At 35.7% G+C, this 14,487-nt stretch overlaps 1 protein-coding gene across 1 annotated transcript in view; it reads right to left on the bottom strand.

Annotated features, from left to right (window-relative positions):
- Positions 1 to 14,487, bottom strand: part of RASA2 (RAS p21 protein activator 2) — a 110,745-nt gene that overhangs the window by 81,770 nt on the left and 14,488 nt on the right. Inside the window, exons 2-3 of the mRNA XM_054595596.1 lie at positions 4,286 to 4,403; positions 791 to 894 (exon numbers count right to left, since the gene is read on the bottom strand). Of these exons, the coding sequence (XP_054451571.1) occupies positions 791 to 894; positions 4,286 to 4,403 (222 nt within the window). The remainder of the gene's footprint in view (positions 1 to 790; positions 895 to 4,285; positions 4,404 to 14,487) is intronic.

Below are 14,487 nucleotides of genomic sequence, written 5' to 3'. Positions count from 1 at the left end.
CATGAATGTGACACATATGTGGCCCGTTAGTTTTGCTTCAGTCTATCCCGCCTCAGACAATTGTTTAAGAAATAGAATTACTAGTCACCAATACAAACAGAAAACATATGACCAGACTAAAGTGAATTAATTACTTCTATTAGAAAAACTTTAAAAACAGACATTCTTTGTGGGGATCAAATCCTGCAACCTTTGTATAAAAGATTCTTTCTGCCTTGGCTGGTGTGGCTCAGTGGATTGAATGGCGGCCTGCAACCAAAGGGTCACCGGGTCGACTCCCAGTCAGGGCACATGCCTGGGTTGCGAGTCAGGTCCCCAGCTGGGGGTTGTGTGAGAGGCAATCAGTGATGTTATCTCTCTCACATTGATATTTCTCTCCCCCTCTTTCTTCCTCCCTTCCTCTCTCTCTAAAAATAAATAAATAAAATCTAAAAAAGAAATCCTTTCAAACATTCAACATAATATGCACTCAACATTTATTAAATGTAAGGCACTCTGTGAGTTATAGCCTCTGCTTTATAAATATCATATTCAACTAGAGAATCTAGTTATTAAACAAACTGATGAACAAGCATAATGAACACTATGGAAAGGGACCTATCAGGTACAGAGGAAACATATGACACTATGACAAGGAGGAATCAAATTCATAAATAAACATAAAGACTAGAGAAGAAGATTAAAAATGTTGAGCATATGTTATTCTGTTGTTTTCAACACTTTATACTTAGAGAAAGAATGAACATAAATACCAATGTTGTGATTAAAGATAATTATGAATAGTACATACCTATACGAAGGTCTCTTTGTAAAACATTCTTATCATAAACATAGAAAGACAAATACTGGAAAGTTCTTGGAATCTCAAAGTAAAATTCTTCGCTGAAAAATGGGCTAGAGAGAAAAGGGGGAAAGCTCATTATTTTAAATTTAACAGTGTCCTCAAGTAATATTTTCAATAAAATAAATTATGCACTAAAATGCAATAAGAAAGGCTTCAAAAGCTCCAGAATAATTCTCTATGCTAAGTTTCAACTAAATCCTGTATAAACCAAGCTGAACTCTGAAAGAACCTCAATTGCCAGGCTGAGCTCCGAACAGCTTTTCAGGAGTCATGTGAACAGGAGACTCAGTATTTGCCTAGGTGGACACAAAGAAGACCAGAGGATAATGTCATCATCATCTTCAAAATATGCAAAACTATATTAATCACAAAAATATAACACCTAAAACAGGTAATGTTATGTAAAAAGCTACTTCAAAATATATTTTCAAAATTAAAACAGGTTATTTCTCAATCAACTTTACTGGGGTATAAATTACATACGACAAAATTCAATTTAAAGTATAAAGATTAATGATTTTTGATAAGTTGATAAATTGTGTAGTCTCCATCTCAATTAACATATGGTAACATTTCTTTATCCCCATAAAGTTCTTTTATGCTCTTCTACAGTTGCCCTACCACACCTGCCACAGGCAACCAGTGATTTGATTTCTATCACTATAGATAGGTCTAGTGTAGAATTTCATATAAATGGTATCAAATAGTATGTGCTCTTGTTTCCAGCTTCTTTCACTAAGCTTAATGTCTATGAGATTTTTTCCATTGTCTATGTATATCAGCGGTTTATTTGCTTTAATTGTGGCATAATCATTTATGAATACTCCACAATCCATTCTCTTAGTGATATCATTTGAGTTATTTCCAATTTGGGCTGTTAAAAATTCAACTGCTATAAACATTTTTACACAAGGCTTTCTTTGAACATAAGCTTTCAATTCTTTGGGTAGGCAACTAAGAATGAAATTGCTAAGTGAAAGGGTGGGTGAAATTTTAATTTATAAGGAACTGTCAAAATGTTTTCAACATGATTTTCAATTTTTTTACATTCCTACCAGCAATGTATGAGAGTTTCAGTTACTCCATTATCATCAACTTTTGCTACTGAAAGTCTTTAAAATTAGCTGTTCTAGTGAATGTGACACAATAAATTTATACACCTATGTAATCTCTACTCCAATCAAGATACAGAACATTCCTATCTCCCCAGAAAATTCCTGCTCCATACTGTCACATGAACCAGTGATCTGATTTTTATCTTGACATATTATATTCAAGAATCTATAGTGATGGGTATAAAGGGGCTAAATGGTAATGGAAAAAAAATACAATGAAGATTAAATTTTTTAAAAAAGAATCTAGAGTGACAAAAATGGCATTTCCCTGATGGCTAATGGTGTTGAATATCTTTTCATGTGCTTATTGGCCATTTGCCAATCTTCTTTTGGGAAATACATATTTGAGTTTTCTCCACATATTTTAAATGCGTTGTCTCTCTTTTTTTTTTGTAAACTAAGTACTGCTGCTACTTAGTTTACATACCACCTACTTCTTAAAAGAATTTGAGTGGTAGAGATTTGGAAACTATGGATTCCATTTGTGACTCCCACTTACCTGTTATGAAAGCTCTATCTCCAGACTACCTATCTATAAAATCCAGAACCCACAAAAGATCTAGGTGGTATCTACCAACTTTTGACTTAACAACTTATCACAATATCCACAAAGATAAAAAACACTGAAATGAAACCAAAGTGAGCAAGCAGTTATATTACAGATTCTTTCACACTATTCCACAAGACAAAAATGCTATGGGATACCTAGAATCCAAGTAGCACCTAGTCTAACTAACTAGTTCATAGTCTGTATTCAATGACCTAAGGTAACTACTCTAGCTTTAAAGTATCTTCCAAGTTGCTAAGCATCTAAAAAAACAATTTAGGATGGATAAAAACAATTATTTCATCATTTCATTTTCCTCAACAAGTATCTGGAAAGGCAAGGGTTTAAAAAAGTAAGCTAATTTTAGTTATTAATTTTCAAGGCTACATATTAGAAACTACCACAAGTATTCAATTTATGGACAATTATTAGTTTTGTATATCACTGATTTTTGTGTGATATGGAATCAGCATACATTAAGTAATGCATTGAGATTTAAATAGTCCCAATCATAGTTTTGCTTCAAACTTCATTATATGCACAAATTATTCAGCCTTTTGGTGACTCGGTTTCATTATTTATAAAACAAATAACAACAATTCTAATACAACAGGGACAGGTAATTTATGACTAAGATGTGAGGTGTATTCAAATCTTTTTGAGTTACTAAAGTATTTTCAGATTTATACAATGTCTTTCTTATGAAGAATCTAACAGACATTCAAAATTATAAGTACTGACAATAAAGACATAAAGGGGAAAACTTCAGAGAAAAAAGGTGAGTATAAAGAAAAAAGATAAAATAGAGCATAAAAATATACATGTAGCATACAATTTACATTAGTCATGACACTCAATATTTCATCCACCACATGTTTATTCCTACAACTCCCGATGCCCTTGTTTTGATCTTGATGTCTGAAGAGAACTGCATCCTTCCAGTATAGCTCTGCACTAGAATGTCCACAAACACTATTACAAGGCAGAGGGGGCACACTTCAATTTTATGAGTTAGAATTTACTATTATACTCTCAAAGTGCTGTTACACTTTCAAAAATGAGAAATTTACTGAAGAGGTAATTCCTTAAGTGACTTTTATAAACTGTTAGAAGTTATGTTCAAGAGAAATAAAATGATGTAGTTTGAGAAAAGTTCAAACAAACGGGCAAAATTTTGCCTTGAGAACAAACTGAGGTATATAGTAGTTGTTTTCAAAAACTTGAGAGTGTCATGTGAGGGATGGATTTAAACTTGTTCTCCAGAAATCCAGGGACAGAATTAAGAAAATTAAGAGGAAGATACATTTTGAGGCAATGAAAAGCCACACAAAAGCAAGCAAGCACAGTGTCTATCTTGTTCTCATGGATGCATTAATAAATAGCACCCAGAAAGTTCTTGGCACATAGTAAGCTCTCCTTTTATTAGACATTAATCAACTAAAAATAATAGCTCTCTAAGAGTCTGAATAGTTCTAAAACCAGACAGGCTGCTTAGGAGGCAGTGAACTCCTTGGTCACTGGTACATTATCAAGCAAATGCCAGATGACCAACTGTCAGAAGGAAACATGCATAAAGCAAGTTAGTCCAGCTCAATGACCAGTAAGCTCCTTCCAACTCTGAGATTCTGTAATTCTAAAATTAAATTTAAAATGTAAAAGAAAAATAAAATTTTCATATGAAGAAAAGTCTTTTGATGAAGTCTGGAAAGTTTATAAAGTTTATTAATATATATCAATATAAATTTCATCAATGATAAATTTATACCAATTTTTACAAACCTTAAAGATTTTTCAACAACTTGGGTACGATAAACTTCTTCCTGATCCAAATTTATGGTGCAGAAACAATCTCTCATTTTGTTGGGTCCAAGATATGGCAATAAATTTTTTGCTTCACCTGTTGGCACAAAAATTTAAATTGGCATTAAGTATCACCAGCTGCTTCATGCTAAGCCTTATATAGGATGACTTCATCCAAAAGAACTTATAAATATAGTACAGGAAAAAAAATTAGTGATTAGAGAAAGAAGACAACTTATTTTAAAGAAGTCCAGTGGTACTGCAGGAGGAGTTGTTTGTAAAGAGGCACGTGAGGTCATGTCGTTTCCTGGTCCTGGAAAGAAGCAATCCCCCGACTCGAGCTGTCCATCCCATCCCACCAGCACCAACTCAAGGACTGACCCTACAATTAACCCTTCTTTTCTATATGATCATTAATTTTCCTTTCTAGCAGACTGCTCCCGTCAGCACATAAATAAGCTTTGGTATTTCCCAATTTTAAAAAACACAAAAAGAAAAACCAAACCTCCTTTAACTCCACCTCCTCCCTTATGATATCATTCCATTTCTAGACTCCCTTTCACAGCAAAACTTCTCAAAAGCAATTATCTCTAATTATTCTGTAATTTCTCATCTTCCATTCATTCTTCATCTCTCTCTAATTAGCTTTTAACTCCATGAGACAGCGAAACTGCCTTCCATACTGCCAATCCCAGTGGTTACTTCTCTGTCCTAACCATTCCTATCTGGCAGCACTATTTAAAGTGAACACTAACATCCGTCTTTAAAGTGCCCTCTTCTTGGCTTCCACAACTCTGGCTTTCCTCCTACATCACTGGCCCTCTCTCCTGACTTCTCCTCCTCCTCACCTCTGAATGTTACAATGCTTCAGGGCTCTGCTGTGGACCACCTTCTCTTCTTCCCCCCAAGGAAACTCCTTCAGTATATGGTGTTATGATGCCTCCCCCATCTGCATTTCCAGGTCTGATATCTCCTCCTCAACACTAGATATGAATATCCAAGTTCCTCTTTGAATTCCAGTAGACATCTCAAATTTAACAAGTCCCAGACAAATCATCTGATTTCCTCCCTTAAAACATGCTCTTCCCCCAGTCTACTACCATCTTCCTCTTTTTCTCTCCATCCTCCCCAAACCTCCCACCCCCCACATCCAGTCCATCAATAAATCCAGCAGACCTCTAAGATAAATTCCAAATCCAACCATTCCTCAAACATCCACTGGTAGCACTCTACAATCTTCTACCAAGCAGTATAATCTTTTAAACATATTACTCAGGTCAGTCACTCCCCTGCTCCAATACCATTCCATTTCACTTGGAATACAATCCCTTTTCTAAATTCCCACTTTCAGGGTCTACATAACCTTACTGAACTGTCCTCTCCTCTCTGACCTGGTCTCCTGCAACCCTCCCCAGTGTTCATGTTCTTTCTATTCATCAACCATTCAAGCTTGTTCACACTTAGGACCTCTGCCTGGAATGCTCTAACCCATAGCTGGCTCATCATTCAGGTCTCAGCTCAAATGCCACTTCCTCAGAGAAACCTTCTCTGACTATTGTTACCACATTTTATTTCTCTGTTTCTTTTCATGATAGCATTTATAACTAACTGAAACTGTTAATATTACTTAAGTGTTTATTTTCTGGTTTCCTCATTCTTGAGGACTGAGAACTTGTTGATCCCTAAGATCTAAAATAGTGATTGCCATATAGTAAAGAAAGGCACTTAAGAGTATTTGTTGAATGAATACTAAAGAAGACAGGAAGTCTAGTTTTGAAGTTCTTGTGAGAACTTCACAAGGGCCACAAGTACACACAAAAGTAAGGATACTAAAATCAGACCCCAGTGTCCTAAATTAGAAAAGCAAGGCAGTTGACACAAGGAAAAGGGCTCTGTCCTAACAATCATGAAACCAATGTTCCTGTCTTACCTCTGATACTAAGTGGCTCAGTGACTTCAGACAAATCACTGAGGCAAACTTTCCTAATGAATGTTTGGAATAGATAACCTTAAGTCTCTTACTGATTATCAACTTTAAAATGCAAGGCTGTTTAAACCAATATATTTTACAGAAGTTTATCAGAAACTTCAGAAGCACGTAGGAAAAACTCAAAAACAAATACTTTTTAAAAATTAAAATGAGAAAATCAATGGAAAGGCACAGTAAGATACTTGTTATTAAAACTGCCATTGAGAAATTTTATTAAAAAAATCAATTTACTACTTAAACAAAATATATAAAAACACTTATGTTCATCATGAGTCGATTCAAGGAATCTAATCTTTTAAATGACCCCAAAATTACCCCATATGGGTTGGGTTTTACAAACACACCCATTTCTTAACAAGAAAAATAACACATATTTGATTATGTATCCATCCATTCTCTTCCTCAAAAGACTAGATGTCCCTCCTCTCATCCAAAGCACATCTATAGTTCATCCATCTACCTGTGCTCGCTCTATCCCATTCCCTCCCTCTCACTCCAGGGCACTGGTCACAATTGTTTTCATTATTTTCAACTTTCTCCTCCTTGTAGTCTTCCCTTCTTCTTCAATATCTCCCCTGTATGTAATTTCTGCTTTTTTTTAACCAAAAATCCAACTAGGTCACTCAATAGGCCCTAGCATGTAAACAAATTTGGAACTAAAATCATAATAGACATGTTCCACATCTAATGAGGAAACTTAGAACATTTAATTACTGCCCTTGAATGTGTTCCTGTTTTGCTCACATAAGTACACTTTAAGAAAACTACACTATTAAATGTATACATATTCCACCACCCGCCTTTTAAGAGACAATAGGGATTGTGCTGTCTGCAGCATCCAGTGAAGCTGACATTATCAGATATTTAGAATAAATTTTAAAAGTTCTATGTAATATATAAAATGCTCTCACATCACTTCCTATAAAAGCAGTTATCATAATCTATACTCTTTGAGTATCTTGTCACTAATGCTCAAATAAACTACATTGAAAGTGAATTCATCTAATCAATGCCCAGTTCACCAATCAATCATACAAATATGTTGATTAACTATTAAGACTTTAAACTGCAACTCCAAAATTGGCACTTTATTAAAAATGTAATCAAAATTAAATGCCACTTTGTAAAAAAAAAAATCAAAAGTGAAGTAGCTAATGGTTAGAGAATAAAAATAGTGTTGCACCCATTTTATCTCAAGTTGAAAGAGATTATAGCACACACTTTATCACACTAGACAAAAAGACAAAAGTGAGGAAATTTGGAAGACTGTACTTGTCCTGCATGTGATATTTGCTTTGGGCCTCACTAGTCCTAATTAAGCATGGTACATACATAAGAAAGTACATTGGACCAGAAAAACAAAAACAAAACAAAACTACTGCTCCTTAAAATATAAGCTTCTTTAAAACTTATTCTATAACCTCTCCTCTAATCCTTTCCCTCCTACTCACAGCCTGAACCTGCAATTTGGCTTCTGACTCCATTTCTTTACTAGGACCTTTTAGAACACTAATAATACTAAGTGCTACCAAATCAAATGATTGCTTTTCAGTTTCCACCTTTTTTGACCATGCTTCAGAATTTGAACCCTCAGCTCAGGGAAACCACTCCTTTTGATTTCTTTTACTCCCTCCTTCAGGCTTTTCATTCACTACCCACACATTGAGTGTGAGGAAACTTTTGGCATCCATATACCACTAAATATAAGTGAAGCACCAATTTTAGGTATTTTTTAAAAGTGTGTCACTATAAAACAGTAAATTATACTAAAAAAAGTACTCCTGTGTTTCTCAACATTGTTTGATGGTATTTATTTACAACCCACCTTAATTTATCCATAACCCATTTGATGGCGGTTTGCCTTATGGAGAATTGGGGGTCTATACGTGGAACATACGGTGGATTAGTACTTGTCATCCATTTCAATGTCTTTTGGTGTATGACTTTCTGCATTGCACAGACTAGAAAGCTAAAAAAACCTACATTTCCCAGCTCCTCCTGCAGTTAGTTACAGTTGTGGATGTGACTTAAATTCCAGCAATCAGACATACTAGCAATTTGAGGGGTAGAAGAGAAGGGAAGTTGCATTTAGGCTGCTTATACTAACAAGCACGGTCATGCAGACGTCCAAGTTTTCTGCAGCTGCATTTGCAGAGCTCTTTGAATGTAGTCCCAGGTTTCACTGGTATCAAGAAGAAGGGCACAAGGCATCCATTTGGTCATACAGGTTGTGGCAGGTGTGGTTTGGCTCTACCACCAGCTGCAGTGACAACAGCTTACTGATAGAGATGGCTGCTTGCTGATGGCTATTTCCTAACAGTGGAGAATTCCTGACTATGGCAAAGGTGGCGAGGTTCTAAATCAAGCAGCTAAAAATTAGCTTCCCAATTCTGCAGGCACCTTTCTGATCCTAAAAGAGAGGGTAACTCGGTGGTCCAGCTGCAGTGTGGCTTTGAATGTCATTCCTGAAAGTTCAACATGGAGTCTGTTTCCATAGTCTTTCCAACAATTCTATAAGCCACCTGAAATCTTTTACTAAATCTCTATGTAATTCTGTAAACCTACTCCTGGACTGGTTTCTTTCCTTACTCTTTATTTCTAATAAATTAGAAAATTCCATCCTACATTACTAGTCATTAGAGTTTGGTAAATCTTTCAGCTAGATATGGCTACCTGAATCAAACATGGACTCAGAAATGATAAAGCAATGTCTCACTAAAAACTACTTTTATTGTTTCATTTAGGTAGTGAGCTGGATGGCACAGCACGTTCAAAAGGTAAATGCTTCAACTTGGGAAATGGAGACAAATAGATCTTAATTCTCTATATTGTTGTATCTTCCTCTGGCAAACATTTCATCATTTCCTACCGTAGTATCTGGATATGTGTTCAATAATACAGCATGTTTTATAATGTGCTCAATAATACAGCATATTTCCATGCATGTGGGAGTGTCAAATTCTCAACATTCAAACCATGTGCACCATTTTATCCTCCATCTTATCCTTAAATATACATCACGCTTTGATCCTAAAGTAGTAAGATTAAAGTATTCCAGACATTCAACATATTGCTGAGACACCTGAGCAAGACAAATGAAATAATGGAAGTGGTTTTTACTTGCATTTGAGTGAAAGCAGAAATGTTTTCAACTTATCCTTCATTTAAAAAATTCTGTCTGTGCCAGGGTTCTGCAATATGCAAAGGCAGATACTTATCCTACAAAAGCAGATATTTTGGCCCTACAGCAAATAGTATAGTCCTGATTATATTTACAAATGTCACTATTTCCTTCACCAGTGAATCAAGATCATGAGGCATATTGTTGACAAAACAACTGATCCTCTATGAAGAAAGGAGGCTCACCTTCAAGCTTGACACCCTTTATTCTGTAACAATACCCCTTCTTGTTGAATTCATTAATGGTACTCCTTAAAAACTTTTCTGGTCTACATTATGACTTACAATATAATTGTTAAGTAAATTTTTTTTAAAAACTCTCCTAAAGCGTGGATTTTTAGAGATGAGCAAACTCATCTCCACAGGGCATTTCTTCTCCCTCACAGATGTACTGCAAGTATGCCAAGAACACCTTCACACTACACATCAGTGGTTTTTGTCCAACCATAAAATAAAATAGCCTCTTGCCCATTCATGTGATAGTAATTGTTTCTCTGCATCATAGCTTGCAACATCATATATAGCTTAAATAAAATGCCCTGTTTAGCTTGGATCCCCTTTCCCCCGTCACACTGTTGCCAGTTACCTTTTTAGTATGTAAACATATATATGACCCCTTGCTCAAAAGTACCACACTACCCACCTTACAGGATAAAATCTAAACTTCCTTAATCTGGCCTATGAAGCCTTCATGATCTGGCTCCATCTACTACATGTTTGGCCTTATCTACGGACTTAATCATTACCCCCACAAGTTATGCTCTAGCAGTACTATACTTTTGGCTCCTTGAACACAGTGTTCTCTCACTGATATTTTCATTGTATGGAATGCTCTTACCTGTTTTTTCTCCAAAATAGATCTGTTTAAGGGCATCTTTACAAAGTCTTCCCTCAGTTCCTAGGTAGTCATGTCACTCATTCCCTTATTTCCTTGTATGTACTTCTACTATGGTGATCATATTGTACTGCACTTCTAGCATTTCATTCGACAAATATTTTTAAAGTGCCTATAACCATTCCAGGTACTTTTCTAAATGCTGGGGATATAACAAGGAATAAAAATAGGTCTCTGCACACATGGAACTGTTGTACAATCTAGACAGGGAAGACAAATATCATTAACTCTTAAATGAGCAAATAATATTTATTGCCATAGAAGAAACAAAGTAGGGAAGATAGTTAGACAGGGCAAGGCCCAGAGGGTAGAGAGAGGGAGAGGAGAAATGTTATTTTATACAGGGAATCAGGGAAGTCCTTTCTATTAAGATATTTAAGCGTATATCCAAAGGAAGTCAATGAGGGACTAAGTCATGTGGATATCTGGGGAAAGGGATGGACAGGCAGAAAAAGTGATATATGCAAAGGCCACAAGACAGGTTAGTTTGGCACACTGAAGGAATAGCAAGGAGGCCAGTATGACTGCAAAACAATAAGCCAAATGGAGAGAGGAAGAAAATGGTGAGAGATGAGGTAGGAGAAAGAAGTAGGTTATGCAAGTCTTGTAGGGCAATGAAAAATCTTAGACTTTTTTGAGTGAAATGGGAAGCTATTGAAGGCTTTTGAGTAGAAGAATGTCATGATCTAACTTTTGTTTTAGAAGATTAATTGCAAAAGGGAAAATGTGGAAGCAGAAGACTAACTAGGAGGCTCTTGTAATGATCACGATTAGAGATAAATTGGGGAGGAGGGATGGGCAACCATGGCATGGAGAGGTGGTCAACTGGATACACATATTGAAGATAGAGCCAACAGGATTTCTGATATTTTGCATGTGGGTATGAGAAAGAGGGGTCAAAGGAGACCTCCTAGAGTTTCAGCCTGAGCAGCTGGATAACAGTGATGTCTCTTCCAGAGGGAGGAGTCTCTTGTTGGGGGAGGGGGATCAAGAGTTTGTACTGAGCATATTAAGTTTGAGTTGCCTATTAGATATCCAAGTGCAAATGCCAAGAGGGCGAAGATGTACTGAATGGAGATAAAATTTGAAAATCTTCAGAAAGTACATAATATTTATAAAACCTTAAGACTATAAAAGGTCACAAGGAGAGTAAATATGGATAGAAAAGAGATCTGAAGATGGAGCCTCAGAGCTCTCCATCATATTAGTTAGTAGAGATGAGAAAAAAATAAAACTACTGTATGTCTATTCACTAAACTATGGATTTTTTTTTTTAAATCCTCACCTAAGGATATGTTTATTGATTTCAGAGAGAGAGGAAGAAAGAGAGAGAAAAATATCTATGTGAGAGATACACAGATCAGTTGCCTCCCATATACACAGTGACCAGGGATCGAACAGGCAACCTAGGCATGGGACCTGAGCAGGAATTCAACCTGCAACCTTTTGGCATAGGGGACAACATTCCAACCAACTGAGCCACCCAGCCAAGGCATAATTATAAACTTCTTAAGGGAAAGGACCGATTCTTAGAACCATGCACAGCTTATAATAGATAATGAAATATGTACTGAATAGGTATGAATATGTATGTGTTTATAACTTTAGCATAGACAAAAAAAGAATTCTAATACAACATCACAAATTACAAAATTACACATAAGCTTCTTTTTCCAGGTCATGAAAGCTGACTTATGTCAACTGCTCCAAAGGTTTAAAAAAGTTGCTTGCATACAGTTATCTAAAGCACTAAGAGTTATTATATTGAAAATAAACCAACCAATCCTGAAAGTCACACATTCAAGAAATTACTGAGAGCTACTAAGATACTAGGGATACAAGAGTGAGAAAAACAGACCAAGCTGTATCTTTTTTGAGCTAACAGTATGTTACTAGTTAAGTGTTAAGCAGAAATGGGCACCACATGAAAGGCAGAGGAAGGGGGAACCAAGGAAGGCTCCACTGAAAAGGTACATCTACATAAATACCTGAAAGAAGGGATACAAGTAAATATTTTCTAGAAAATATCAGCTTGCAGTCATTGTCAAAAAGTAAACAATTTGAAGACAAACACCACTGGAAATCAAAACTGATAGATAAACAGAAACAGAAAGATGGGTAACTCTCTATGTACAATATCAACAGTTCTGTGGAAAGGCTAACAGACAGTAAATACGGATCCTACCCTATCAATTTTACCTAGGACTAGAATTTCAAGTATCAGGCTGCTAGGTGCAGATTCTGATGTATATGCTCTGGACATGTATGCAAGTATGCACATATTTGCTTATGTGTATGCTGGGGGGGAGGTACGTGCATGCATTTATATCTGTAGGTCTATATGTTTCTGTGTGTCCTAGAAAAGAACACTACTGAGATAAGTAAGAAAGGAGATAAATATTTATCAAGTAGTTGGATATGCCAAAACTAACACTAAACTATCTCTCAAATATCTTATTTGATCCCTACAACAACCTTGTGAGGTATTATTGCTCCTTTTTATAAATTTTTTTAAAAATCAGTTACAAAGACAAAGCTTAGTCTTTCCAATCCACTCTTAATGTTTTTCTGAATACAGCAATGCTGAAAGGAACAGACAACTATTCTGTTTTGAAATTACCCTAAGAGATCCTGTAGGCCCAAGTTTATTCGAAGGATAGTTTAAGTAGAGGGATAAGAGCCAACACAGATCTCAGGTGGATTAACTTAAACCCCAAGAGAAACTGCAAAGGGCCAGGGTCCTAGAAAAGATAACCTTAAAGACAAAGATTATTGGGTGTGGGAGGAAAGCTAAACCATAATAATAGCTACCATTTACCAAATAAGTTAATACACATACTACACATAGCAGATTTTTTTAGGGACTTCATATACATTACTTCACTTAATCTTCACAATAACTTCTTCCAATTATTTTTTCCCCCAAAATACAGAAATTGAGGATGCAAAGAGTAAATGAACAAGGTTCAGAGGTGGGAACAGCAGGAGCATCTTCAAGGAGACAGTGAATAGTGCAAATAGGCTAGTAGAGGTATCCTAACTTTTGGCATCTCTGAGCCACACATTAAATACACTGCAACACATAATCACAAGAAAATCTCAATATTTTAAGTAAATTTATGATTTCATGCTGGGTTACATTCATAGACATCCTGGGCCACATGCAGCCCACGGGCCATGGGTTGGATACCTCTGGTCAAAGCATAAAGGGAGCTGAAAGGGGAATAAGAAGTAATAAGATTGTAAAAGAAGGGTGGAATCAAACAGAATCTTAAATGCCAAGCTAAAGAGTTTTAACTTTATTCAGTAAGCAACAAGGGTCACTAAAATGTGTATGGTCAGAACTATGCCTCGGAAAAATTACCCTGACAGTTAAATGGCCTAAAGTAATGAAAGGGCAATAGTAGGAAAAAGAACAATGGAAGAGATACTATAGGGAGAGAATAATGTGGCTTAAGCGACTAAGAAGATGATGTTCTAATAAAGGAATATCAACCTAAACAGAGGATTGAAACTTTAGATGGGGAAAAGCTATAAACAACATGAAAACTTTATCATTTACATTCACACAAAAAAAAGAAGGATGAAGCCAATGTACCCATAAAATATAATACAGTCATGATGTTGACAAGTGTAAAATTAAAATTCTGTTATGCCATCTAAGTATAAATAAGACAATTCTGTATAATGTTAACATATCATAAGGGCTTTCAAATTTTTTATAAAGTTTAATTAAAATTTCTACAATAAAATTGCACATAATTCTGAAAACATACAGTACTGGTAAAGTACAGCAAGTTTAAATGACTTCATTTTGGAGACAGAGATCTGAGTTTCAACATAAGCTTTGTATTTGATCTGTATGTCTTTAATCTTAATTGCCTATATAAAAAGAGATAACTATAATCCTTCAGGATTGCTATGAGCATTAACAGAAGTAAAGCACTTACCACAATGCCTAGAACAGAGTAAGCACTCTGTAAATAGTAACTAGTTAATGCCCTTGCTTGGTTAGAAGATTCCTAAAAATTAGCATCTACACACAATTCTCTTTACCCAAGTAAAGTCCTGACCAAAGATAATCTGTAATTTAACAACTAGATACGCCAGAGGAGC

The sequence above is a fragment of the Pteronotus mesoamericanus genome, unplaced genomic scaffold (genome assembly GCF_021234165.1).
Source record: "Pteronotus mesoamericanus isolate MK-2021 breed Mesoamerican mustached bat unplaced genomic scaffold, CSHL_Meso_final scaffold_54, whole genome shotgun sequence".
NCBI classification, from domain to species: Eukaryota; Metazoa; Chordata; class Mammalia; order Chiroptera; family Mormoopidae; genus Pteronotus; species Pteronotus mesoamericanus.
Note: the sequence above shows the minus strand (reverse complement) of the source record. Positions and strands in the feature narration are given on the sequence as shown.